General features: G+C 43.7%; 1 protein-coding gene and 1 pseudogene across 1 annotated transcript in view; both read left to right on the forward strand.

Annotated features, from left to right (window-relative positions):
• Positions 1-26,048, forward strand: part of LOC136652226 (zinc finger protein 420-like) — a 398,747-nt pseudogene that overhangs the window by 81,254 nt on the left and 291,445 nt on the right.
• The window catches only part of TGFBR2 (transforming growth factor beta receptor 2), a 67,565-nt gene that overhangs the window by 13,780 nt on the left and 27,737 nt on the right, over positions 1-26,048 (forward strand). Inside the window, exons 2-3 of the mRNA XM_066628361.1 lie at positions 10,674-10,839; positions 23,220-23,410. Of these exons, the coding sequence (XP_066484458.1) occupies positions 10,674-10,839; positions 23,220-23,410 (357 nt within the window). The remainder of the gene's footprint in view (positions 1-10,673; positions 10,840-23,219; positions 23,411-26,048) is intronic.

The raw sequence follows: 26,048 nt of genomic DNA on the forward strand, positions 1-26,048 counted from the left end.
TCTGAGTTGTAATTACAACTGAAGCTAGTCTGGCAGTTGGCGGCTCGTGTTTAGTCATCGGAGAGCGATGCTCAGCCTTTCCTATTGAGCTGAGCGCCTGTCGGGTATAGGACAGATAGACCCACACGTAGCTAGAAGCATCCGATTCTCTAGTGCAAGGCTTCGAGGGTTTTTTAATATGTTTGTATTGAGGCGAAGGAACAGCATCTGGTTGAAGAGAACTGTAACCAGGGCTGCAGGTGCAATCCATGCCAAGCTCAATCCTGAGAGCCCTGTTGCTCAAATTCTCCCCTTCCCATACTAATGCCTTTTACTAGACAGCGGTAGTCATTGTTTAATATTAGCCTCTGGGAAGCTGTAATAATACTCTCGTTGGAACACTTCCCTGCCATGCCGTCATCAGCCAGGAGATGGACATCCGTGATATTCCATTTATACGCTGCTGGTAGATACAGATCGGATAAAATCAGACCGTTGCTCAAAAAGCCACATGAAAAGGAAATAAAAGTCAGCCATGCAGTGCTACAGTTTCAAAGCGTTGGGATTAGATCAGTGGCAACCATCAAAAAACCCCACCTTTCTTTAATAACCTGTGGAAAGAATGTGGGGGGAAAATATATTAGCCCTCTTGCTTTGTAAAAATTGAGCTTGGGAGGCTGACAAAGTGTTCTGAAAGTCTACAAGGCCTTCACTCAGAAACATTGCCAAAAAGTGTATTGTATTTCTTGCTCAGCTAGAAGCCAAACTTTAATAATGGTCCTAATTACAAGAAAGTGCTTGTGTTCCAGCCCAACCTCAGAAGCCATCTTCAGGTCAGTCACCTTTTCACCTTCTGTTCCAAATTCTCGAATACAAACACAGCATGGAAGGGCTGAATGCCTATGCTTGCTATTTATGTAGTACAATTAGTTCTTAAATGTTGCATACAGTTATGTTATAAACCTGAAAACAATCCTATAAGGTAGGTCAGTATTTTCTCCATAATGTAAATTCGTAGCTGTAGCTAACCTTCCTTGCAGGGGGAAGGTTTCATGGCCAGCCAGCTAATGAGACACGGTGAGATGGAGGCTTCAGAAGATGGATAGGCAGGAGACCAATCCCATGCCTCCTGCCACCAGCCCTCTTCCCACCTTGCCCAGCCTGGCTTGGCCAGAGCCACTGAGAGCTGGCTTTGGATCTGTGACAAGATGCCTAATTGGGCCCCCTTTGCACTGTATAGTTTGTTTTTGTCATGGCCTGGCCCCACTGGAAGTTTGGGCCCTGGGGATCCCTCCCTTTCTGAGATTGACCCTTCACTGAATCAACCACTTCTTCCTGCTTGCAATATGTGCAGTTTGTATGTGCCTAGGAGCTGTTCATGTAACCCATGAAATGCACAAAGGCTGGGCAGGAGCTATGTCCACGATTCTGCTCTATCCACGCTCCAGAACGGACACCCTGGACTGAAAGTGTGACCAGAGCTTGTGTGAGCATTGTTTAACACAGAATCCTAGCTGGCCTTATACTTGACTAATTTGTATGCTTCTTTGTTGGCTACATCCTTCCTATTAGTCATGCTTAAACTTGGGGGGGGGAGAGTTTGGAATGCGACAGACTTGTGCAACCTTTTTAATATGAGACATTGTGGGTTGGTCACACTTTCACCACACGGTTACTTCTCAACTCAGAACTTTTTTGAATTTTTACAGTGGTATGTTGACTTGTGATCTGGTTGTATGGGGAAACCATCAAATGATTGTACTTCACCAAAGATTCAGTACTCACCTTTGGAGTTCAGTGATACAGATACAGATTGCGGTGTTAAAAGGCCAAAAGGGGGACAAAATGATAGTCACATATACTTTTAGTTAGCAAGACTTTCTTTAATTTGTGGAAGTCTGAAAGGTCCCACTTAACTAGGGACAGGTGGTTTTCTATTTCCTGGTCAAGGCCAAAGTAATACTGGAGAAAGAAACTGCTTTAAATAATGAACACTATGACATCGTATTCCTTATGAGACCACTAAAAATTGAACAAATACTCAGCTTCCCAGATCTTGGCTCTTGAGGAATCACCTTATGTTGCTCCTGATGGGGAATTGGAAGCAAAATAAATCGGCAGCCCAGTGCTATCCCCCACCAGCACGCAGCCCTGCTGACATGAAGATCAATACAAATTACTAAAATATCTTTGTTTTATAGAAAATAATAAGATTTCAGAGATATGTGAAAACTGCACCTGTCTTCTCAGAGTCAGATACATTGATAATATACAGTATTTTGATCATTTTGCGGAGAATTTACTAACATATGCTGACATGCTGCATGCTGTAATGGGGGAGTGACCAGAGGATGGCCTGGCATAGGTAAATAAAAATCTTTTTTAAATTGCTTTCCTGTAGGCTGCCTAGCATCTATCGGGTTTCCTTGGACCTACACCAGCTATTTAGCTAGCTTAAGTCTAAGGCACTGGTTCTCAAACTTTTAGCACCAGGACCCACTTTTTAGAATGAGAATCTGTCAGGACCCACCAGGAGTGATGTCATGACTGGAAGTGACATCATCAAGCAAGAAAATTTTTCGCAATCCTACCCCATTTACTATCATTGTTCAAAGCATATACATAGTAGCCTGTTAAAAGTACAGATCTGACACATTTCCCCAAATGCAGCCACATACCCTGGGAGCATCAAGTCTGATATATTAAAAATAAAATATTGAAATGACTGGGACCCACCTGAAATGGGTTCACAACCCACCTAGTGAGTCCCATTTCACAGTTTGAGAAACACTGGTCTAAGAAATCTTGGGTGTGTGTTGGGGCTGAGAAAAGGGGCAGAGGCTCTTGGAGTGTGTCTATGTGACCGAGATCCTCCCCCTCCGCCCCCAGTTCGGCCCACTCCCTGCCCCGATACGGCTCATAAACTACATCCCTGCCACATGACCTGCTCTGGGAGGGTGTCTTGTAGCTGTTGGTGTGAACGAGGGACCTCCATCCATTTGTGCTGGCAGTCCTGGCCTGTGTGCTGTTGGAACAGCTTTTGCACTGCCATCCCAGGATTTAGGGCTGCGGATTGTGAGATCCACTACCATAAGCTCCAATTTGGATTGGAGCCTTAATTGCACAAATAACTGTGACTAATGGAATGTGTGTTTGGGTTTTCAGAAAAGGAAGCTAGAGTAGATGAGGTGCTTAGAATATGAGGGGCGACTGATGAACTTATTTATGGGCTGGAGAGTTGCATCTGAGGGTCAGAGGAGACATGTGGAGCCACTGGAGCCAGAGTTAATATGCACAACTCTAACAGAAAGGAGAACACTAGGAGTGGAATAAAACCTAGCCTCTTCCCCCTTCACCTTTCTATGCTCCATAGCAGTTTTCTTCTTGCCCAGCATTGATAGTAAATGTTTGCTGGGGAGAAAATAGCTTAATGTTACAGAGCCCAGTGGGAAAGGGGCCAGGTTTTGCTTCCTTCCCCTGCGCGTTTCTGTTTAGAGTAGACTCCCACGCCTGCTATATATGCAAAAAGGACAACCACGTGTGTAATGCGGTTTCCCCATACATCTATTTTAGCCCTTAGTTGCCTGTGATGCATTTTTCCAAAGCCAAGTAACCAGTGGTGAAAATGTTGCACTTCTGAAATGGATTCTTTCCATTGTGAGAAGCACTGGTCTTTTTCCTTTTGTGGACAGCGAGGCAAAAGGTGTGTGTGTCCTTTTGTTTTTCTAGATTAAAAAAATCTGTATTCAATTAAGTGGCAATAATACATTGATGTGTGCATGTAATTATTATACAGAGTCCAATCCTATGCATCTCTACTCAGACATGAGTCTCGTTATAATCAATGGTCAGTTACTCCCAGGTCTGTAGGATTGCAGCCAAAATCATTCAGGTGGCGATCAGGCCGAGTTTAAATATTAAATAACAGCTGAGAACATAAGCAGATGTAATTGCTACAAAATTAAATAATACGGTGTCCCTAGTCTCTGACAAGGGCAGCAAAAAGCAATAAACCAATTGCCCCTTGCCAGCAAGGATCTAAATATCTGGAAACCAGGTTTTCCAGGGTTTGCCTAGGTTTTCAACATCAACCATGTGTTTAAAAAAAAATACCAACTTGCAGACCTACAGCCAATGAGAATTGAGTGTTTGGAGGCCCAGTTATGCTAGTGGCATCCTTCCTATAAAAGACAACCCCAACTGTGAAATACCAAATTGATCTTTGAAGAATCTAGAAGTCACCCTCTTAAGTTTCATGAATATTTTAAATACTATGGAGTTTTCCCCATAAAATGCATGCTGCCATACCCAATGGCTAATATACAAACCAACAAGCACTTTAGGCCTCCATATGATATGGTAGGTGCTAACCAGTCACTGTTGCATGTGAATTGAGCTTGTTTCCTGGCACCACAAACATGAGCATTAGCCAAAGTGTGCCAAAGCTTGATTCTCCATATGACGCCACTGCTGTGTGATTGGATAGTCCAGTACTTCAAATGGCTTCCACACAGCTACTTGGAATGGGCCTCATGATACTGAATGCAGGAAGCTTGCAGATAGCTACTGTCTCTCCCCTCTCCCCCAAGCTGGGCCTTGTGACAACAATTGGATTTTGAATGACATGTTCAATACTAAAGGACAAGTTGAGGCCCCATTTCATGCTTTTCTCCTCCTGTTTGAACAGTCTTGACAGAATCTGGATCAACACTATGTAGCCCATGACTGTCCAGGGACTGGCTTTTAAACAGCCCAAAAAGGAAATTTCTCAAGTGATCAATGAGACATAACATAGATTTGCTGGCAACCAAACATGTGGTAGATAAAAGGTCGTATCCTCATAAATTTCTCTCTCATGAAATCTGACACATTGTAGCATCAAATCTATAATTCTCCAGGGAAAACTTGGGTTCCAAAAAACCAAGTAACTTCGTGGGATGTTTTCCTGAGAATATTGTGTCGTATCAAAACTTGGCTTGTGTAAGTTCTGTTCTCTTACTGTCTGTGTAGCTCTCCCCATTAATTTCCAATGGCTACATTTATCAAGGAAGCATATCCCAAGGGTTTGAAAACATGCTCTTGTTTTCCTCTGTCAGGAAATCTGTAACAAACATAGCTTTCTGGAAGGAAATGACAAGTCTTTAATCTGAAAAAATGTTCTGATAGATGTTTGTTTCAAAGGATTGAGTTGTAATTTAACTTTACTAATAAGATAATGGGTGTGTTTCACATGAACTGATAGAGCAAAATATCTCCCATTTTCTAATCAAAATCTTTCCTCTGAATATTATTCTTTTGGGGTCAAGGTTGTTCACAAACAATGCTTTTAAGGAAGAAAACCAGTCAGGAAATCTATTAAGAACAGCTTCCATTTAAAATTTGCTGACTTCACTTGTTAAAACTAGGGTGTGTGTGTGTGTGTGTTTTTCTTCCTTTACAGGCCATTTCAATCAGCTTTTTTAAAGTATTCAGCTGTACTAAACATGCTTTCTTCACCATAGCAAAATGCATCTTGGACTATTCATGCTGTGCCATTGATGTACATGGTGCTTTACAGCAAATGACAGGACAAGTCTAACTCCTTAGAGCAGTGGTTCCCAAACTCTTTGGACTGGAGGCTCCTTTGACCTACTGGACCATTGGCCACGGCTTCTCATTAGGGCTACAATCCTATACATTGCATAGAGTGGCGGGTTTTTGCAAGGATTCCCTGTCTGGTTTCTGTGGTTCCCCGGAGAGCCACACAGCTCACAGTTTGGGAACCACTGACCTAGAGGGTCACAGTCTAGATGCAAAGGAGATGACAAAGGAAGGAGAGAGGAGGAGTGTGGTGTGAATGGGGAAGAGTATGCTGCTATTTTGTGCGCTTGCTCATGTTAGGGCATAGTTGCAGTAGGGTAAAAAATGAGGGAGCAGTACCCAAAGGCTTTGCAGAAAAGTGTTAAGAGGGGAATTGAAGGAAAGAACTGAAGAGACCTTGTGCAGGTGATGGTGAGTGGAGGGGGGGGGGTCCAGGCGTATGGAGTATTGTACAAAAAGAGTTTTGTAAGTTAACTAACAGAAAGAGAAATCCTAAAATATATCTAAGCATTTTGTAATAGGAAGCAGAATATCCATATTTGTTGAACCGTTGATTCATTTATTTTGTCATGTAAACTGCTTTGTGAACTACTATTTCATTGAGAAAAGCTGTATAGTCTTAATGATGATTTTTAAAAATAATAAATAGAAAAACAAAAACCCCGGATTGTTAGGACGAGAAATAGAATAGCAAAATGCCATTTTTAGCAAGGTTCCCCTACAAAAATGGCAGGTGCCTCAAGGCTTCCTGAAATCCTGACTTCAGAGGGCAAAGTGATGTGTTCTCATGTCAGTCAGAGATCACAGCATTTCCTTTTAGCTGGTTAAGTAATTTGCCTTTTTAAAGTTTGATCTTTGCAAATGGTTCCTGTAGCCATGGTGTGTACCACGCAGTTCTCTCAAGAGACTGCAAGATAACTTTCAAACCATTGCTGCTCAGAAATGCAAATTGTCTGCATTTTATGACCTTTCATAATACTTTAAAAAAAAAAACCCACAGGAAATGAAGCATAAACTCATACATTTTAACTTTTATGGTTGCAACAAAAGACAGGAAATTCAAGAATGACATCCCATCTTTATCTGGGCTGGGTTGCTTTATGACTGAAACAAAAACGAATAATTCTTATTACTGAATCTCTTATCTCTCCATTATTACTAAGTGTTACTTAAGACTAATTCCTGTGTGGTGTCTGAAGAAATGCATGTGGGTTTAGTACTGTGTCTTCCAACTCAGTGAGTGGTTTCTATCCTAAATAACAAACCTTCTAAACAAATACTTCCCCCACATCTACTTTTACCTTTTCTCAAAAGGTAAAGGTGCCTTCCCATATCCGCTATTCTATTTATTTGCGATTCTCAAATCTCCCCCCACCATTGCAATTATGTCTTCCTCTCTTTGCAAACATTTTTCAAAGGCAGCTTTTTCTTGATTTTTGCCTTGGAACAGGAAGCAAACAGTGAGAACCTAGACTTGTACTCCTAAGGATGCTACAGGAGGTGATTGTGAAAATGCTAACAGGAAGTCCTCTGCTGTCCATTTCCTGTTGCAGCCCTTGAATTATTTCTTGTAGACCATGGAGCCCGATTAACAATAAATTTCACCTTATCCAACAACTAAGGCAAGATTTTCCCAAGTATGAGTTGCAACCCACTAGTGGATAACAACCCCATGCACAGTGGATCGCAAGTTCCACCCAGCTTCTGGTCGGTTCCAAATCAGAGCCATTCTGGAAGCATTGGGAGGGTCTAGAGCAGCCATTATCAACCACTGTGCCGTGGCATACTGGAGTGGTGTGGATGGTCCCCAGGTGTGCCGCTGGAATCTGGGAGAGGGTCATTTCTTAATAGGGCTATTAGGGGATGTGAGTCTCCCATTGACTGCATAATGTGTCTTGTCAATTGTCAAAAAAACTGGTGGTGCGCCGTGACCAATTTAGTGCCTTGTGATTGTGCCGTGAGATGAAAAAGGTTGGAAATTAGTCATCGAGAGGCTTCTTCCAGGTTGGGGCAGGCCGGTGAGAACCTCCACTATTGGCTTTGGCAGGCCTCCAAATGGCTTGCAGAAGCTTCCGGAAGTGATTCTGGTTTTCGGATGTACCTTCCAGTTTCATTGGAAGTGGCTTCCACATGCTTCTGTGACTGTACTGAGGCCCACTGAGGACAATAGAGTGGGTTGCCAGCCCAGCGTGACCTGGGAAAGGCCTCTGGGCCCTCCCAAGGCCTTGCAGTATGTTATGACCACGAAGGACGAGGTGGGTCACGGCATTGGGAAATTTGGGAGCCACTGAACTAAGGTATCTGACACTAAAAGAATAAACACACGATTAAATTATTCCCCATAATGAATAGACCTGTGTGTGTAGAATGTAACCAAAAGTTAATTTTGCTCAATCATCTGGATTCTAAAATTATGCTCTTAAAAAAAAGGAACCAATTACATGGATTACCAAAGAGTTGAAGACTTGGAACCCAAATAGTGTCACTAGGCCTGAGGTCTTCAACAGCTGGGTCAAAAGTTATTCATGAGCCAGCCTCAGATGGATATATTGTTGCTGCCACTTTGTTTTGAGGCTCAGGCTAGCACAGTTGAACAGTAACCAGGGCACGAAGGTCTAGATGAGGTAAATCCTACCACAGACTTTAGAAGAGTTGCTTTGGCCAAGCCTCCCAACCTTCAGTAGGCCCCTCTTACCACCTCTACCTCTTTGATGGCACTCCTGTAATTGCCTTTCTCTGTCTCTCCTTTTGCTTTTTAAAACTGAGTGTATGTTGCTATGCCCCTGTCTGTTCTTCTCTCCTTCCAGTTGGCATATAGAAGGAATAAGGGGGCAGAATGAAACAGCAGCATGTACACTGGTTGGCTGCCACTTGGCAGGAAAAGGAGAGGAATGGTGGCTGCTCCTTGGCCAACCCTCTTGCCTGCCACGCTCTTGAATGTGGGTCCCATGTTGCAGGCTGAGCTTTGAGGTGGGTCTCAGTTTTTGACAAGCTGAAGAAACTGTATTAGGCAATGTATTCCACAATGCAGAGGACATCACACAGGAGCTTCTCCCATTAGGGAAAATCTATGCTGCCTATTGATTTTCCAGCCTTCTTAGTTGATCCTTATGGTGGACTGGTTCAGTGGACTGATACTGCAAATATATGAAGAATATTGGACAGATACATTTCATGTTTAGAGAAACGGATAGGACTGACCAATGTGAAGTGCAAACTTTCCATTGCAAAAGAGAACGATGGGAAAAAAATATGTGCAATATTCAGAGTATAATACTGGTCTTCGTGTTTTTGTTTGGTTTTTGGTTTTGCCTGTTTTAAGGATTTAGAAGTGTGCAGGTTGCCAAGAGAATATGGCAGTGTGTTCAAAACAAGACATCAAAGTACCACTGCTAGGATAATGGATACTAGTAATTTCCAGGAAAAGAGAACACAGACAAATTAGGAAGCATGCCAGTTTCCAAAGGGATGATTCACCTTCCCTGTGGGTATTGTGATAAAGGAATGGTGGTTTCTGTAGTTGCTTGGAGTTTTTTCTCTTGCAGAAAAATATGTGCTGTCTCTTCCAGTTAAAATAAATCTTTCTCATCCTCTATTTTTTTTTTCCTTTCAAATCTTAGCAAGCATTCTCCTAGTATTGGAGGTCAACTGTCTATTTGCACTATATTTAATTACTATAACCTTGTTATGCCCACTTCAGTTTGAATCCAAATAAGTCATCTTGGTCATGTCCCCAGAATACTAAAGAAGACACAAATGTACAACTTTCTCTCCCTCCTTATTGTCTGTAAAGCTGTGAATTTCCATGGACGTGGCCCATCAAAATGGCTAATCAAAAAGTCTTCTGATTACTACATTTTCCTCCACAGGAAGATGATTCACTGTGGAATATGCACGCAAAACCTTTTCATCAGAACTGAAACCCCACATGAATTTTTTTCCCTGGAATGAGCAGGTTCTGGCAAGGCTCGAGCTTCTTGCTTATGGAGCTTCAGGGAAAACGTGCACGGTTTTTCAATTGGGACATACGATTTTTGCATATATGCCTTCACTGAAACAACTTTCAAAACATTCTCCTTCTGGGCATGATTTCAGGGCAGAATTACACAGTACTTTGGCAAAGGCTCATTCCGTAATCCATGTTTGCTGAGCTGATACAGATGTGTGTGTAGAGTCATTTGGGGAAGAGGCAGTGGTGATTCACCTTTACTTCTCTGGCTGATTCTTCCCTTCAGCAAACTCCCTGAGAGCTTTCTCCCCCCCACCCCAAACTTATTCCTGCCTTGGTGCTAACTAGGGAGAGTCAAAGCTAAAAATGGCCTTGGAGAGCATTTGCGTGGACTGTTGGTGGAGGGGTGGGTTGAGCTCTCTACCCCTCCCTGCAAAAATACCCCAGTCCTCAAATTGGTAATATGAGATAAACAAAGGGTTAACTGTTTTGCTGCTTAGTATGTTGTTTCATCTATTGCATGGAAACTATCTTTGGCTGGGTCACTGTTGCAAGTATTTATTCATAGTAAGTGCTTCAGACCCCAAGGAGACTCGGAATTATTTGAGAGGAAATTCCTTTTTCTAGTGGGCTCTCCAAAATAAAAACACTTAGCTGCTGATTGAGTCATTATGCTGAGAGCTGCTGTCGAATGATACTCTAGCGCCATTATGCAGAGGTGTAGTCAAGCGTTACGGGTTCTATTCTGTTAAACAGTGGCCTTGTGGTTCTGGCAATGGGAGGCTTCCAACCCAATCCTATGCATGTCTACTCAGAAGTAAGTCCCATTAGAGTCAATGGGGCTTACTCCCAGGAAAGTGTGGATAGGATTGGGCTGTTCATTTCTGTTTTCATCATTAGATGCGAATGGTCATTATAACTTCTCTCAAAGTGCCTGTTTTCTCACTTGCATATCAGTTCGTTACTTTACACTCTTGCAGATTTTTTCAATAGGCAGCTTTGGTAACGGAGTCTTAAGTGTTAATTTTTTTTGTTAAATTCAGCTGGGTAATGGAGCAGGGGATCTCATTTTCTTCAGTGGAATACTTCCACACTATGTGTATACAGTGTGTATAAATTTGTGTTTCTTACACTTATTAATAAAGCACACCTTTCTTGTCTGCAGCTGAGGGTCACTTCTCCAAACTATTTGACAATCAACTCCCACTTCGAGGTCTTTGCAAGTTTTGTGATGTTAAACCAACAACCTGCACAAATGAAGGCCACTGCTCCAGCGGATGCAACATAACTTCTATCTGCCCGAATGCAACTGAAATATGCGCAGCAGTATGGTAAGTTCATTCTGGCTACATGCAGCAGTATGCATTTGATTCATAATTCCCTTCATGTTAATGAACAAAGCATTCAGGGTATCCTTTAGGTAACCTCATTCTGTATTTTACTGTAGTGTGTATCCTGCATCCTAATAATGCCTTGGGGTTTTAAAAAGCATGGGTATGAAAATGGCTGTGTTTAAAGCAGTGGTGCTCAAAACGTCGCTCGCGATCTACCGGTCGATCCCGAGGCAAAATGAGTCGATCGCAGAGCCCTTAGTCTAGTCACTAGAGTAAGGGCTCCGCAATTGACTCATTTTGCCTCGCGTTGAGTCACTAGACTCTAGTGACTAGACTAGAGTCTAGTCTATAGACTAGGGGCTCCTGGAGACTAGCGCTGCTGCCCTCCTGCTCCTGCTGGGAGGGGGGCGAGAGGAGGATGGTGGGCCGTGCCTCCCGTGAGGAGGCGCCGCCCGGACCCTCGCGCTGGAACATGCAGCGTGCCTCGCAGGGCTCGTGAGCTCGCCTGGCTCAGCCTGCGCTCCGCCCCTCGCCTCCCTCCCCTCGTCGAGAGGCGCACTGAGGAGATGGAGGGAGTTGCGGGCTGCTCCGCGGGGGGAGAGCCGTCACTGCTCACCGTCAAGCAAGAGCTCAGGAACGGTGTCAGCGGCTGAGGGGTCGCCTGTGTCTGTCAGGGGCTGAGGAGAGCAGCGATGGGGAAGGAAGGCAGGAGGAGCGCGCGCGCGGTGGGGGCGAGGAGAGGAGCGGAGCGCGCTCAAGGACGGGGCAGTGCACGAGGAGCCCCCTGAGAGAGCAGCGGGGAGGTTGGAGCAGGCAGGGTGATGGGGGCAGAGAGAGAGAGTGCGAGAGTGTCCCCCTGGAGGAGCTGAGGCTGCGGTCCTGTCCACGCTTGCCTGGGAGTGAGCTCCAGTGACTCTAATGGGACTTTTCTGAGTAAACCTGCATAGGATGGGGCTCTGGGGCTGCAGTCCTAGCCACACTTGCCTGGGAGTAAGCCCTAGTGACTATAAAGGGACTTACTTCTGAGTAGACAGGCTTAGGATAGGGCTCTGAGGCTGCAGTCCTATCCACACTTGCCTGGGAGTAAGCCCCAGTGGCTATACTGACTTCTGAGTAGACAGGCATAGGATGTGGGGCTCCGAGGCTGCAGTCCTGTCCACACCTGTCAGGGAGTAAGCTCCTTTGACTATAATGGGACCTTAGTAGACAGGCATCGGACTGGCCTCTGAAGCAACATTGGTGCCTGTGAGGAACCTTGGGGCATCTCTTAAAGGGAGGGAGATGACCATTGGGGGGGGGCAGATGGAATGAGAAGCCATCTGGGCAACATGTAGACATTGTTGAGTAAGGGATGGGTGGCCTCCAAGACAGAGAGCAGACAGCCCAATCTTATCCACACTTTCCTGGGAGTAAGCCCCATTGACATTAATGGGACTTCTGAGTAGACATGAACTGTAAATTGCCAGAACTGGAGGAGATGAGGAAGGTAAATGCGGCAGAAGCAGGTGGGAAATTCTGTTATGGCAAATGCTATTATTGTAAAAAAAAACTCTGGTAGATCTCCGGGCCTTGCTGGGTTTCAAAGTAGCTCTCGAGCGAAAAAAGTGTGAGCAGCCCTGGTTTAAAGGGATGTGTTTTCCAATGTTTTTCACGCTTTAATGTTGCCGTTTGACAGAATCAGCTCATAACATTGTAGGGTAGAAACAGATTTAAGGTTCCTGAAAGAGACTTTTGGCTTATTGTGGTATGTTGTGAATGGGGGGAAAAGCATCATTTCAAATCATTTTTGTAGTGCATAACTTTAGAATATACAATCTAATTCTACAGGTGATGCCTTGGTATCCACTGATTTGACTCACTAATGATATCAGGGTCCACATTTAAATGCTTTGTATCAAGGGGAAAAAAACACCAAAATCCAATTTTCTACCTTTGTGCTGTTAAATTGCACCAGTTGTATGCTTCTTGGGGTTAAAGATAGCTTTGAAGACCCACTTCTGGGTTTCTTGCCCCAGAATGCAACGGTATAGACGCTACAGCCGCTAGGTCAGTGGTTCTCGAACTTTTCCAGCCATCCTGATCCTTGTGGCCATTGGCCACGGCTCCCCATTACATCACCTCACCTCAGTTACCCCCAAAATGGGGATGTAGGTGTTATAATTATACACAAGAAACAAAACAAAAAAACAGCTGCCACCACTCTGATGCTGCAATCCTAACCACACTTACCTGAGAGTTAGCCCCATTGAACAAAATAGGACTTACTTCTGAGTAGACCTGGTTAGGATTGTTAGGACCCTGAGTTTGTTAGCAGCACACCTGGAGGGGTTTGGAAAGGGAGGGGGGAAGAAGTGATGAATTTGCTGTGGGAAGGGAAGGCTAGGCTTTGTTTTGTGTGTATCTGCTAATTGTAAACTAATGCAAACTGAGACCCAGAGACTGTTTAGCTGCAATCCTAACCTCACTTTCCTGGAAGTAAGTCCCATTGAACACAATAGGACTTACTTCTGAGTAGACCTAGCTAGGATTGTGCCTTTTGTCTTATAAAAGCGGCTAACATGGGAAGTAACCCCCCCCCTTCAAAAGGAGGCAGGAGGAAAAAGGGGGGTGGCTGGAAAGGAATGGGTGTTTTTCTTTTTTAATCAATTTTTGGAGACAAAGCCATCAAGAGTGGCTTTTTTTTCTTTTTGAAGGGGGAGGAAAAAGAGAAAGGTGAGGATCCTTGGTTAACCTGACACAAAACCCAAGCTATGTAGGTCTACTCAGAAGTACCATAGATACTTGACTATAGTAAGTTAATTTTTTGCCAAGTAATCAAGCTCCAATTATCACTTTGCCTTATCTCCGGGTCAATCAGAGGGCAGAGCCTTTCAACTCTGAACAGTTTCATTTCTCAAGGGCAGACAGGCGCCAAGTTTCTCAAGCAGCAGACAGGCACAGCTCCTTAGAAGCAATTTGTTAACCTTTTATTCGCCTTCCTTCTGCAGCAGCCAACTTCTGCTTTGCAAATGCTTGCAAAGCAGCTCTGTTTTTTGAAACACCAGGATGGGAATCCTCCTTTCCATCTGAAGCAGGCTACAATTCAGTGCACCCTTACTAAAGAATAACACCCATGGAAAGCAGTGGGTCTACTTCTGAGTAAAAAGGGTTGCAAATATATGCAGCTGTACCTCTCTGCTGTGAATTGAATTGCACACTCCCAGTTATGTGTTATGGGTTGTATATTGTACTTAGAGCTTCTGGCTTAACACACCAGACACCTTAAAGGTGGATTTGATTCATGGATCTCCTGCAGTGGTTCCCAACATTTTTCACTTACATATCCCTTGGCAGCCCATTTCCATAAATTGTACCCTTCATACTGTCTTAGCAAAATGTTTTTAATTCGTAATACAAGCCCTCATCTCCTCCATATGAAAGCCCAGACTTCATGTATTCATCACAGTGTTTTCTCTTTTTATCTGTTAGAAGAACAGAAGACTCTGCCTTTGCACTGTTTTGCACCAGAAGTGTGCTGAGAAATTCTGGGTGATTGATCACTTTCCATATTATGTTTCAGTTTTTTACTGTGCTGGTTTTCAATCACTGGTTCATACATGAATTGATGACCAAAAACTAGCTATTGGTGGGGCCTTCACAGCCAACTAGCTGTTGCAAGGTCAGCAGCAAAGTTCAAAAGCAAACTCAGTAGGCAAGAGTGGTGATTGTCTGCAAGCTTTATTCGTTGCCAGCAAGGGGCTTTTCAGGGACTCCTGTCCAAAAGGAGAGAGCAATGGGAGCTATGTGGGAACTCCCAGAACTCTCAGAAAAAAGCAGTGTTCCAGTGTGAGCCTTTTGCTTATATAGTATTTTGGCTCCTTTGTCTGAGAACATCACACTGTCATTGGCTGGGGTTATGACATCAGAGATGGAGGCTTTCTTAGGATTGGTTAGTTTCAAGTTACAAGTCAAAATTTACATTTGAGACATATATTTTAACAACCACTAGATGGCACTCTTTACTCAATTATTACAGTACTAGGTTTGATATGTCTTTTGCAGTTATCTCTGGCTATTCCTCACTGGCCTGACCCTGACATGTTTCAAACAGCCATCTGCTTATCTAGTCAACATTCTTTCTGTCTGGTCATTAATTGCTGGTTAAACTAAGCCTTTTGTCTTCCCTCTATTAATTCCATGTGTAATTCCCTTTATGTGACTTATTACTTTGATGTATAGTGGTATCTTCTATTCTATGTGTAGACATATATTTAATACAAGACAAACTAAACTCTTATTGTACAAAAGGATTCTCTTTTAGAACTCTTTTCTTATTCATTTTAACTAAATCTAGATTAACTTTCTGTTAATCTAGAGGCTCTGACAGATTCTCAGGAATGTTTTGCCAATTAGGGGCGTTTTCATATTATCTTGTTCCTGTTCAGCTGTTTCTATCTGTTCCTGTCTGTTTCTGCTGATGTCTGTATTTGTCAAACTCTGTTTTAATTAGCAACAGATTTACTTTCTTAGCCAAGGTCTTAGATAGAAACTTGCAAATTGTAAAAATCCCTACAGGGATTTAAATTGCCTGCCCATGTAAACTGCCTTGAATAAAGTCCGAGGAGAAATCTGAGGACCTAGAAAGGCGGTATAGAAATACCTGTATTATTATTATTATTATTATTATTATTATTATTATTATTATTATTATTATTAACCCTTAGTTATCTGCTATAACTCTTCCTAATTAATGGTGCAAGTGTATCCTGACTACTCCTTATCTGTCTTTCCTGTATGTTGTAAATCTGTCTCTGGTTCCAATTAAACAGGACCTTGAGTCTACAGAGATATACAGAGTTCTTATCTGTAAGGAATACCACATCTCTTAGACTCTCTTAATTAGCTTCAACCAGACATCTTCCTCTTCAGGGATACAGCTCCCATATTCCATATCTGTAAGACATATTACTTCTGCCTCAGACTTGTGGCTTTAAGTAAAACCTAGTTTCCCCCTCTCTGTGTATCTTTATAATCCAACCATTCTAACTGCTAAAAATCATTCTTCCTTATATATTGTTAATTGTACTCTATAACTATTAAGGCAGTGAAGAATGTTAACATACATGCTAACTTAATAATTCATTTGGCATTTCTATGAAACTTTGGTGTGTTGCTTTGACATGGTTCTGTTTAGTTTTATCTGTCATACTAGCAATTAACTTGAGATGTAAATTCCAGCATACTCCCTTTTGATGAAGCGTTCACCTTATCTGGTGCTTTGATAGTTTGCTAAAAGACATTCTTTTGTTAAGTTACACCCTTAAAGACACTACTCATTAAGCATTAAAAGGCAAGCAGCATCATACTCTCTTTGACATGCAAACATACTAACTTTGTGTTTTTATATAATACTTCTTAAATAACTCTTTTAACATGAAGCTTTGGTGTAAAATAGCCTTCCCCTGTGTTTGCCAAACTGTATTTGGTTCTAAAGAAAGCCTGTCTAAATTATATTTCTAAAATCCAAAATGTTCTCTGTTCAGAAGCAGACATTCAAGCTTGGGAGTGTATTTTAAAATGAAACTACAGCTTAATAATAATAATAATAACTTTATTTCTACCCCACCTTTCTCCCCGAAGGGACTCAAGGCGGCTTACAACATATTAAAAACAATTTAAAAACAAATAAAAACATATTAACACATACTAAAAACAGCAGTCAGAGTAAAAAAATAGGTAAAAAGAGCATAGAGCAGCAGCAAGTCATAAAAGAATCAGGCCTGTAAAAAATATTAAAAGATGTTAAAAAGATGTTAAAAGGCCAAGAACTCAGAAGGCCTGTTTAAACAGAAGGGTCTTCAGGCCTTGCCGAAAGGTCTCAAGAGAGGGAGCCATTCTTAAGTCAAGGGGAAGGGAGTTCCATAGCGTTGGTGCCACTACTGAGAAGGCCCTATTTCTTGCAGCCGCCCCACGTACCTCCCTAGGCGGCGGCACTTGTAAAAAGGCCTTCTCTGATGACCTGAGAGGGCGAGCCGGATTGTACGGGAGCAGGCGATCTCTAAGATACCCTGGTCCAGAGCAGTATAGGGCTTTAAAGGTCAATACCAGCACCTTGAATTGGGCCCGGAAACGAATGGGCAGCCAGGGCAGCCGCTGGAGAAGCGGACTGACAGAGTCGAACCGCCTACCTCCAGTAACCACACGGGCCGCCGCATTCTGCACTAGTTGCAGTTTCCGAACCGTCTTCAAGGGCAGCCCCACATAGAGCGTGTTACAGTAATCTAATCTCGATGTCACCGAGGCATGGATCACTGTGGCCAGGTCTGCACAATCCAAGTACGGCCGCAGCTGGCGCACCAGCCGAAGCTGAGCGAAGGCCCCTCTTGCCACAGCCACCACCTGGGAATCCAGGAGCAGCTGCGAGTCCAGGTGGACCCCCAAGCTGCGGACCTGCTCCTTCAGAGGGAGTGCAACCCCATTCAGCACAAGCCGATAGTCCAGCACCTGCATCGAGGATTTCTGAACCAGGAGAGCCTCTGTCTTATCCGGATTTAATTTCAGCTTGTTAGCCCCCATCCAGATCCTCACTGCCTCCAGACAGCGCTCCAGGTCCTCAACCGCCACCCTGGAGTCTGGAGGAAAGGAGAGATAGAGCTGGGTGTCATCAGCATATTGATGGCACCCCACTCCAAACCCCCGGATGACCTCTCCCAGCGGTTTCATGTAGATGTTAAATAGCATGGGGGACAGAATTGAGCCCTGTGGCACCCCGCATCTCAAGGGCCAGGGTGTCGAACAGGCATCCCCCAGCACCACCATCTGGGACCGACCCTCCAAGTAGGAGCGAAACCACCGCAAAACAGTGCCTCCAACTCCCAACTCGGCCAATCGGCCCAGAAGGATACCATGGTCGATGGTATCGAAAGCCGCCGAGAGGTCCAGCAGGACCAACAGGGACACACTCCCCCTGTCCAGTCCCCGGCGTAGGTCATCCACCAAGGCGACCAAGGCGGTTTCCATCCCAAAGCCCGGCCTGAAGCCAGATTGAAAAGGATCCAGATAATCCGCTTCATCCAAGACCCTCTGGAGTTGGGACGCCACCTCCCGCTCAATTACCTTAGCTTCATTTATCATATTACCAATTAAATTTGACAGTTGGAAATTCCAGCTTCTTAGTGCTTTGAAGCCTAAACTCTTATCTAATCTTTGACAACTTAGCTAAGAAACATTCCTTTCCTAATTTATTGCCTGTTTGCTGTTTCAAGCCTGCTTCAGATAAACACAGTGATTTTTGCAAATTTGTTTGTGGGCATGCTAAACATATGAACATAGCATTCTCCTTAAACATATAAACTTTACTAATTCACCCATAACATTGCATTAGCATTATTAACATAAGTAAACATAAATGATTAGTTTCAGCATAATGGCTACATGCACTCATAGCATGGCATAACATTTGCTTCATTAAACATTTGGTCTGTTAGCATGAGTGGCTTCATGGCCTTGTCTCATAGATACCTCCCTTCCTGCCTTGCTAGTCCTTGCAAGGCATTCTGGAGCATGACCTGCCTTTTTCTACCATTATTCCATTCTTTTTCAAGTACCCTTAAAAGTCCTGTTGAGTGTCCCTGGGAGTACATGAATACCAGGTTGGGAACCACTGTTTTACTGTTATGTTGTTTACAGTGCACTTACTCTGATAGTGCTTACTAAAAGGTGATGAAGACCAGAATTTAAAAAGAATAAAAATGTATCTTATGATCTTTTACTATGTTTTTAATAAATTAGAGACTACAGTTCTTAGGTAACAATTAGTGGTGGGTTATTTTTCAGGATCTGACCTCGAGTAAAATCAGACAAAACTGTAGTCAGACACCCCCTAAGTTTAACCCCCAACTTATCCGAGGGTCATAGAAAATTCCGTGAATGTTGGCTCAAAACCTGCCCTCGACTTATCTGTGGGATCAACTTATAGACAAGTGTCTGCGGTGAGTCCCATTTGAGCCGATGGGGCTTACTCCCAGAAAAGTATGGATAGGATTGCAGCCATACGCAGCAAAATTAAAAATCACCCCCAAAGCAGATGGGGGCTGCTCACACACATACACCCCAACATGCAGATGCCACCCCTGTTCTCCCAGGCAAGACAGAGGGATGCAGACAGGGCATTTGGACACCCCCCCCAAAAGCAGGCTGGGCTCCCTCTTTCCCAAGCGGAGGAAAGTGCTTCCCTCCCAGTTTGAAGCCTACCAGGAGCAAGCCCTGTGCTGATGAGGTGCATCACCTCTGCTGCTGCCCAGACAGCCTTCTCTCTCACCTCCCCCCACCATATTTCCCACACGCTCCCCACCTCACGCTGCCCCACCCACCTCATTCTCAGCCTCTGAAAAGCAACAAGTCAGGAGGCAGCACATGCAGCTGAGCAGAGCAGCGCAGCTGTGGCCACCTCTCTCCCCAGATGCTTGGCGACGCCCCTGGAGGCTAGCCACACCTCCCAAGGGAGGCGGGATGCACAGATTGAATACCTCAGCGCTAGGTTAATGGAATATAATGGAATGAAATTATTCCATTAGGAGCAATGGAGAAGCAGGAAACCTGATAGTGGGTCTTTAAAGCTATTTTTCCACTGATTTGGTATCCATTGATCCTTTTTTATCTACTGGGGATTCCAGACAGGGTGACCAGATGTATGCAAAAGAGGATAAGGCACCCCATTTTTAAAAAATGACCCCAGTTCACAGGTACAGTGACCTGTTCTTGTGCTAGAAGACCTCTGTGGGTGCAACTGCTAGATGCTGATGATTCAATCCAACAGAAATGATTACCTTTGAAAGGCACAGAACCCAACTCTGAATTCAGGTTCCTCAGCTTATTGGCGTTGAACAGGCCTACAGTCTGTTTGCCTCAAACAGCACTATCTCGCCTGCTCAGACTGCATCCAGTAAAAAGCATGTAAAAAGTAAAAACCATGTGTAGAGAAGTTTGCTTCCTCATGCAGATTACACATTGCTGGATTCAGCAAATACTTATAACCTGTACTCGCTTTTAAAGTCTGAGCAGCTGAGTTGTTTATGGAATAAATGTCTAAGGGTGTATCAACAAAATTAGTGGCACAGCATTTTTCTGCAGATTTTGAGAGCTGATGCCAAATTCCATTAGTTCAAAACTTGCAGATTAATGTCATCTTTATCAGATCTGTTTATTTCTGTGCAATCTATTACATAAAACTGTAATTCAGGTAGACTGAGAGGTAAAGGTTTCAGGTGGTAACTTCTGTAACATATAACATCTATTCAGTAATGCTTGCTGTTGGTGTTACTTTACCCTCTTTTGAAAAGAGTGTGGGAAGACTGCCATTTACTCTTAGGGAGGTCTGAAGCACAGACTCAGATAGTTTTCTCTGATTTGACTGTAGCTCGCTGTGTTACTCTTATGACTCATTGTGGTTTTGTTTATGGTGCTGAAGTCTTGGTTGCCAATTTACAATAACATGAAGACTTTTCTGCCATTTCGGTTTGTAGTTTGATAAAAACATGCAAAGAGCAATGAAAGTTTGAGCTGCGGTGAGACATGAAGCATCATTAGAAAACTACTGTTTCATCTTAGCTTTTCCTTTAGAAAAACCTTTAGAGAAGGGTCTTCCTGTCTGCATAATTATCCCTCTGTCTTGAGGGCTGCAAGCTTCTGTTACATCCTTTTGATTCTTTTGTCTGTAAGAGCACGCCCCCAGAGAATTGTAACTTAGAATACAATTGGGGAATGGGCTAAGGTGCCTTTATAATGGACGTGTTGAAGTCAGCACTGCACATTGAGCTGGTTTCATTTCTCAGATCTGCACTGTATTTTTCATGTCTCATGCATAAAGTACCAAGGCATCGGGATAGTTATAGCTATATCAGAGTTTTGCACCAAATTTGAACCGTTCAGATTTGAACATGCTCATTTGTATACACACAACTGAAAAGAGTGATTCTCCTTGATGCAGGTAAAACAAAAGTCTGGTGCCTAAGAAGCATACCTCTTGAGGTCTTAGAAACTGTGTTGGGCAAACACTACTTCCTTATAGCATGTGCATATGGAATGACTGAAAAATGTAACACTCCCAGTTTAATGGAATTCTAAGATGAGAGGGCACAAATTTTGATACTTCAGCTCTGTTAAATCACACACCAGAAGATCCACAAGATGATTAATTACACTGGGCTGCACGGACTTTCGCCAGCTGTACGTCTGGTGGAGATCCAAGTTGCTCTGTCGGGCTGGCTGAGACCTCATCTACCCCCTAACCTGTGCTGGATAAAGCATGGGCAATGCAGCCTGGCTGTGCCAGTACAGGTTAGAATTGGGCTATAATTGCTTAACCAATTTCTGCCCAGCTCACAGACATACCCGTTTGATCCCTGTTGTATGAAATACAAATATTTATCAAGCAGCTGATTGTTTTCATTGACCTAAAGTCTTTAAGTTATGTTTTGTTCATAACTCAGCTTAATAGTGTAATATGGCAGCTTTGTGTTAACCACAAATCCATATTTGACATGTAGGGCACTAGTTCCCAACCCATGGTCCAGGGACCACAGGTGACCTGAGAGACCCTGAGAAGTGGTTCATGAGGTCTCAGGAAAAAAGTTGCTTTTGATCACTTCCAGTGTCTCACTGAGCAAGCAGTCTCCCATGGACCACCAGAGAGGATGGAGATCGAACTACCTGTAGCTGGCAGCAAAAGCAGCAAACCACAAATCTTCTCTATAAATCTCTAATCTGTTCTAATTACAAATCTTTTCTTATCCCCAAACCCGTGGTGTGGGCAAACCTGGAGCCCCTGGAGGTTAAGGGAGCTGTGCTCCTCCTGCCTCCAGAGGCTCTTCTGAAGCCCACACGCATCCACCCATTGCCTCTGCAGGCTTCAGAATGTAGTCCAGAATCGTTTAACTGGAAGTCGTCTTTAAATGAGTTTAGACTTCATTCTGAAGCCCACAGAGGCTGAGGGTGGATGCACATGGCCTCTACAGCAGTGGTTCTCAAAGTCTGAGGGAGCTTTACTCCCTCAGTAAGTTCTTGTAGGAGAGGGGCTAGGGCAGTGACATGATCCCCAGGATCGTGCTGCTAAGGAGGGGCGTGAGGGGTGCTTGTGACTTACTTTATGAAGACAGCAGGCTGCAGGAGGTGCGGGGAGCCCTGGATAGTCCCTTACGGGGGCCCCCTAGGCTTGGAACATTCTGTAATAGCAGGTGCAAAGCACCTCCTGCAAAATGGAAGTGCTTTGCTCCTGCTTTCTCTCAACGTTCCATGATTCGGGGAGCGCTGCGCAGGGCTGCGCAGGGCTCCCCGCACCTCCTTCAGCCTGCTACAGCCCTGTCTTCATAAAGTAAGTCACAAGCACCCCCCTTCACTCCCTCATACGGGTGCGATCCTGGGGATTGCTACCCTGCCTCTCCCCTTCCCCTGCCCCTTAAAGGGACGGGGGAACCTTTACACAGACTGGTGGGTCGCAACCCACCAGTTTGAGAACTACTGCTCTACAGGCTTCAGAAGAGGATCAGGTCGACCAGAGTTCAGCTCTGGTCAGATTTTGGAGGGGGTGATGGTGGCAAAAACCGCAGGTTTTCCTGTGGTTTTCGTTATCTGTGGGGGTTCCTGGAACCGAACCCTTATGGCTAATGAGTGCTGCCTGTATTACAAATCTAAATGTATTTTTAGAGTGCAAGGATGGGGCAGTGCAGTGCATGTGGTCCCTGACAATTCCAACTTTTGCCTCAGTGGCCTGCCATCTCCTAAAGGTTGGGAACCACTATCCTAGGGGATGTCAGTGTAGGTTACATTCCACCTGCAGAGACTGTGTTCCTTTCAACTGACGACAGCTATCCTAGTGGTCCATGGAAGGCTTGCATTAGTTATAGTAAGAAATAGCAAAAAGGGGGTAGCGGAGCATCCAACATGCCATAATATCTGACCCGTGGAATATGGTTGCTACATGTTGTGCAGGCTTGAGTTACTGGTTCAAAATAGGCCATTTCCATTGTTTTCCTTATTGTTTGATAGATGTCAGTCTTACGTTTCGATCAAGCTGTTTCCCAGATTGGCTTCCTAAGCCATGGAAATGCAAAACCCTACGCAGACCAATCTTGCAAGGAATAATTGTCACCTGGGTGATGCTACCTTCTTTGTGAGGCACTCTGTGAATCCTTTGCTTAGTTCTATTGGTATTATGCTAAAGCTAGAGTCTAACTTTAGAGTACGGTGGCAGTTAAGGTGTGTCAGAACTTAAGCAAGACCATTACCTTTGGTAAAATGGATTCTTTTTCCCTTGAGTTATTGATCTACCTGTTCCATGTTATTTTGTTTTTTGCTATGTATATTTTTAATTTTCGGTTCTATTTTTTTTTTTCTTTTAGGAGAAAGAATGATGAAAATGTAACCTTGGAAACAATATGTCACGATCCCAAGCAAATGCTCCATGGGTATAAACCAACTAACATCAATTCAGATAAATGTGTGATGGAAGAAAGGAAAGGAGATGGTGGGTTGATGTTCATGTGTTTCTGCAATGGAGAAGAATGCAATGATGAACTTGTTTTCACAGAAAGTAAGTTTGTGTGTGTGTCTCCCTGTTTTATTTTCTTTCTTCCTTCTATCCCTTGTGCTTGCAAGGACAAAGATTAAAAATTTCCTCAGATATAGAATTTCCTGTTTTGAAAAATTCTGACCCTCTTGTGCCACAAGGGGGAAAAGTCAGAGGTATCCCAAAAGAAAATCAACACACACACAATGACTACTCGGTGTCCGCTTAGAGATGTGCAACTAATTCTTACTCATTCTTCATTGTATGTATCTTACCATTCATACACATTGCAGGAGAAGTCTGTACTTGTTATGAAAGTGACATAGTTGGTGATCTGTTGTGTAATTATTTTCTTTTTTATAACTGATTGGGTGGGCTGGAGGTTCAGCAAGGAAACCCATTCAAACCACGTGCTCTATCACTGACGTAAGGTGATAAGTTCACTGCATGACCATACTTGCTTCCAGCTAGCTCAGGAATCCCATGTTAGTATTTCACCCAGCATTGGTTTGTCACAGTCAGTGGTGATGGAACTGTGACCTTTGTGGGCTGCCTGTCCAGCATAAGACCTGATGTTAACATGGTATTTCCTTGGCTACATTGTTTTCCCCTCCTCCCTTCCAGTCTGGGGCTAAGTGGCATTTTTTGAGTGGAAAGGGGTATGACTATGTACCTTTTCCATTTACAGTCCAAAATGTAGGCCATTTTTATCATCAGAGATCTAGAGCTTGGGTTATTTTTATGTTACTTAGAAATAAGGGTGAATGGGACAACCCTCCCCCCCCCACCCACACACATCAAAGTAGAGGGAGGGATTAGTTTTTGATGTAAGTTAGCAAGACTTTTTATCTGCGTTGGTGCAATTCTAAATCTGGAATTTAGATTTAAGGTCTAAATCTGCGTTGGTGCAATTCTCAGTCATCTAACCCTCTCAGGTAGATATGTTCTAACTGCATCCTTCAACAGTTATGAAATCGCACCAGACCTTACATTTTCTGTAGGAAATGAGCTTAAAGAAGGATTGCCAGGCTTACCTGAATTGGTGTAAGCTTGCTACTTCAGAAGTATAAAACCCAGCCAATAAAGACATTTGATGAGACTGCCTTAGGGAAGCTTTGGCTTTGATCTCTACTGTAATTTTCTTTACTCTCATTTTTATCTTGTCTGCCTGTTTAATGATGTCCATTATCCCAGTGCTGGCAGGGCAGTCAAGTAGATAATGGGCTAGTAGCTGACGCTAATGATTTCATTCATGCCTTGCGCCTTGTTTACCCACCTCTGTGAAAATGGAGTGAAAAGGTGCTTACAGAAACCAATGAGAATTATAGCATTTTAAAAATCAATGGCAAATTAGATTTTGACAGCATCTTTGAGTGGTACGTGGTGCTGCATTGACCCTATGTGTGGAGATGACTCTTGAGGCTCTGCTGAGACACACAGATGGCATGAATTTGGTTAAAATGGTTGATGGCATGTATTTGGTTAAATTAAACCTTCTACAGTTGACAGGTGCCTTCTGTACAGCTGCAACTTGCCAAAAGTAGCTCCATTCCAGAGAAGCTTGTTTTCTTTCTAGTAAATTTTTGTAAAGACAACTGTTTTTAAACCCTTAAGGCAGGAGTTCCCAAAGTGTGTGTCACAATGCCTTAGGGGTGCCACGATTGTCCCTGGTGGTCCCTCCTACCTGTTCTCCCAAGTGTGGCCATCTTGGATCTTGCAAAATCTCTTGAGATTTGGGTGCTGCCATCTTGAACCTTGTGAGATTATGTTTTATGCAAGGTGGCAGTGCTCAACTGAGCCAGGCAGAAGAGGCTGTGGGTGTGCTATGACCCTGGTAAGTTTGGGAACTGTTGCCTTAAGGCGTAAATTCCTCCATGTAAGCCTCTGTGGCAGATCATTCATTTAGAAAAGGACTATTCCAGGCCTTACCTAGAAAGGAGTCCTGTACAACAGGATTTGCGAGGTGAGCCTTCTCAGTGGCATTTTTTCTCTTGCCATGTTTTGGGTTTGGTAACTTTTGGAAAGTTAGTTGAACAGTTAACTTCTCCAGGCCTTTGCAGCATGAATGTATTGTTGTTATTGTCATTATTGAAAATGACAATAGCACTATCATTGTTTATAGTACTTTATATAGAATGAGAGGACAAGGCTACTCTTGTCATTATTGGCTTACTGTCCTTAAGGTTACTGTCCTTATTGGCTTACTGTCCTTACTTCGCCTTATTGTTTAGATAAGTATGAGAAACACAACAGAAGAAGGGAAAGTAAATAAGGCAGGGGTAAAGTGTGCAGTTTTCATGTGCGTGTGCTTAAAGTTGCAGGCATACTCTGCAATCTCTGTGGATACCTGAATCTGTGGATACGGAGGACATCCCCTCCTCCTGAGGTGAGGGGAGCATAGCTCCCGTTGCCTCTAGTGGGTCATCCAAGCCCTGCAGAGGCTGTGCATATCCTCCTGTGCTGATGCCTTTGCAGGCATCAGAATGACTAGTATAAGTGAAAAATAATCACTTCCAGTTTTGCCTTGCCCCCGAGGGGCATGGAGGGCCACCTGCATCTGTGGTTGACTGAAATCACAGATACAGGATCTGCGGATATGGGGGCCCCCTGTACTTGCAAGAGGGTAGAAGAATCGGGGACTTGTGCCAACAATCTTTGCAGG

Source organism: Tiliqua scincoides, chromosome 5 (assembly GCF_035046505.1).
Source record: "Tiliqua scincoides isolate rTilSci1 chromosome 5, rTilSci1.hap2, whole genome shotgun sequence".
Taxonomy (NCBI): Eukaryota; Metazoa; Chordata; class Lepidosauria; order Squamata; family Scincidae; genus Tiliqua; species Tiliqua scincoides.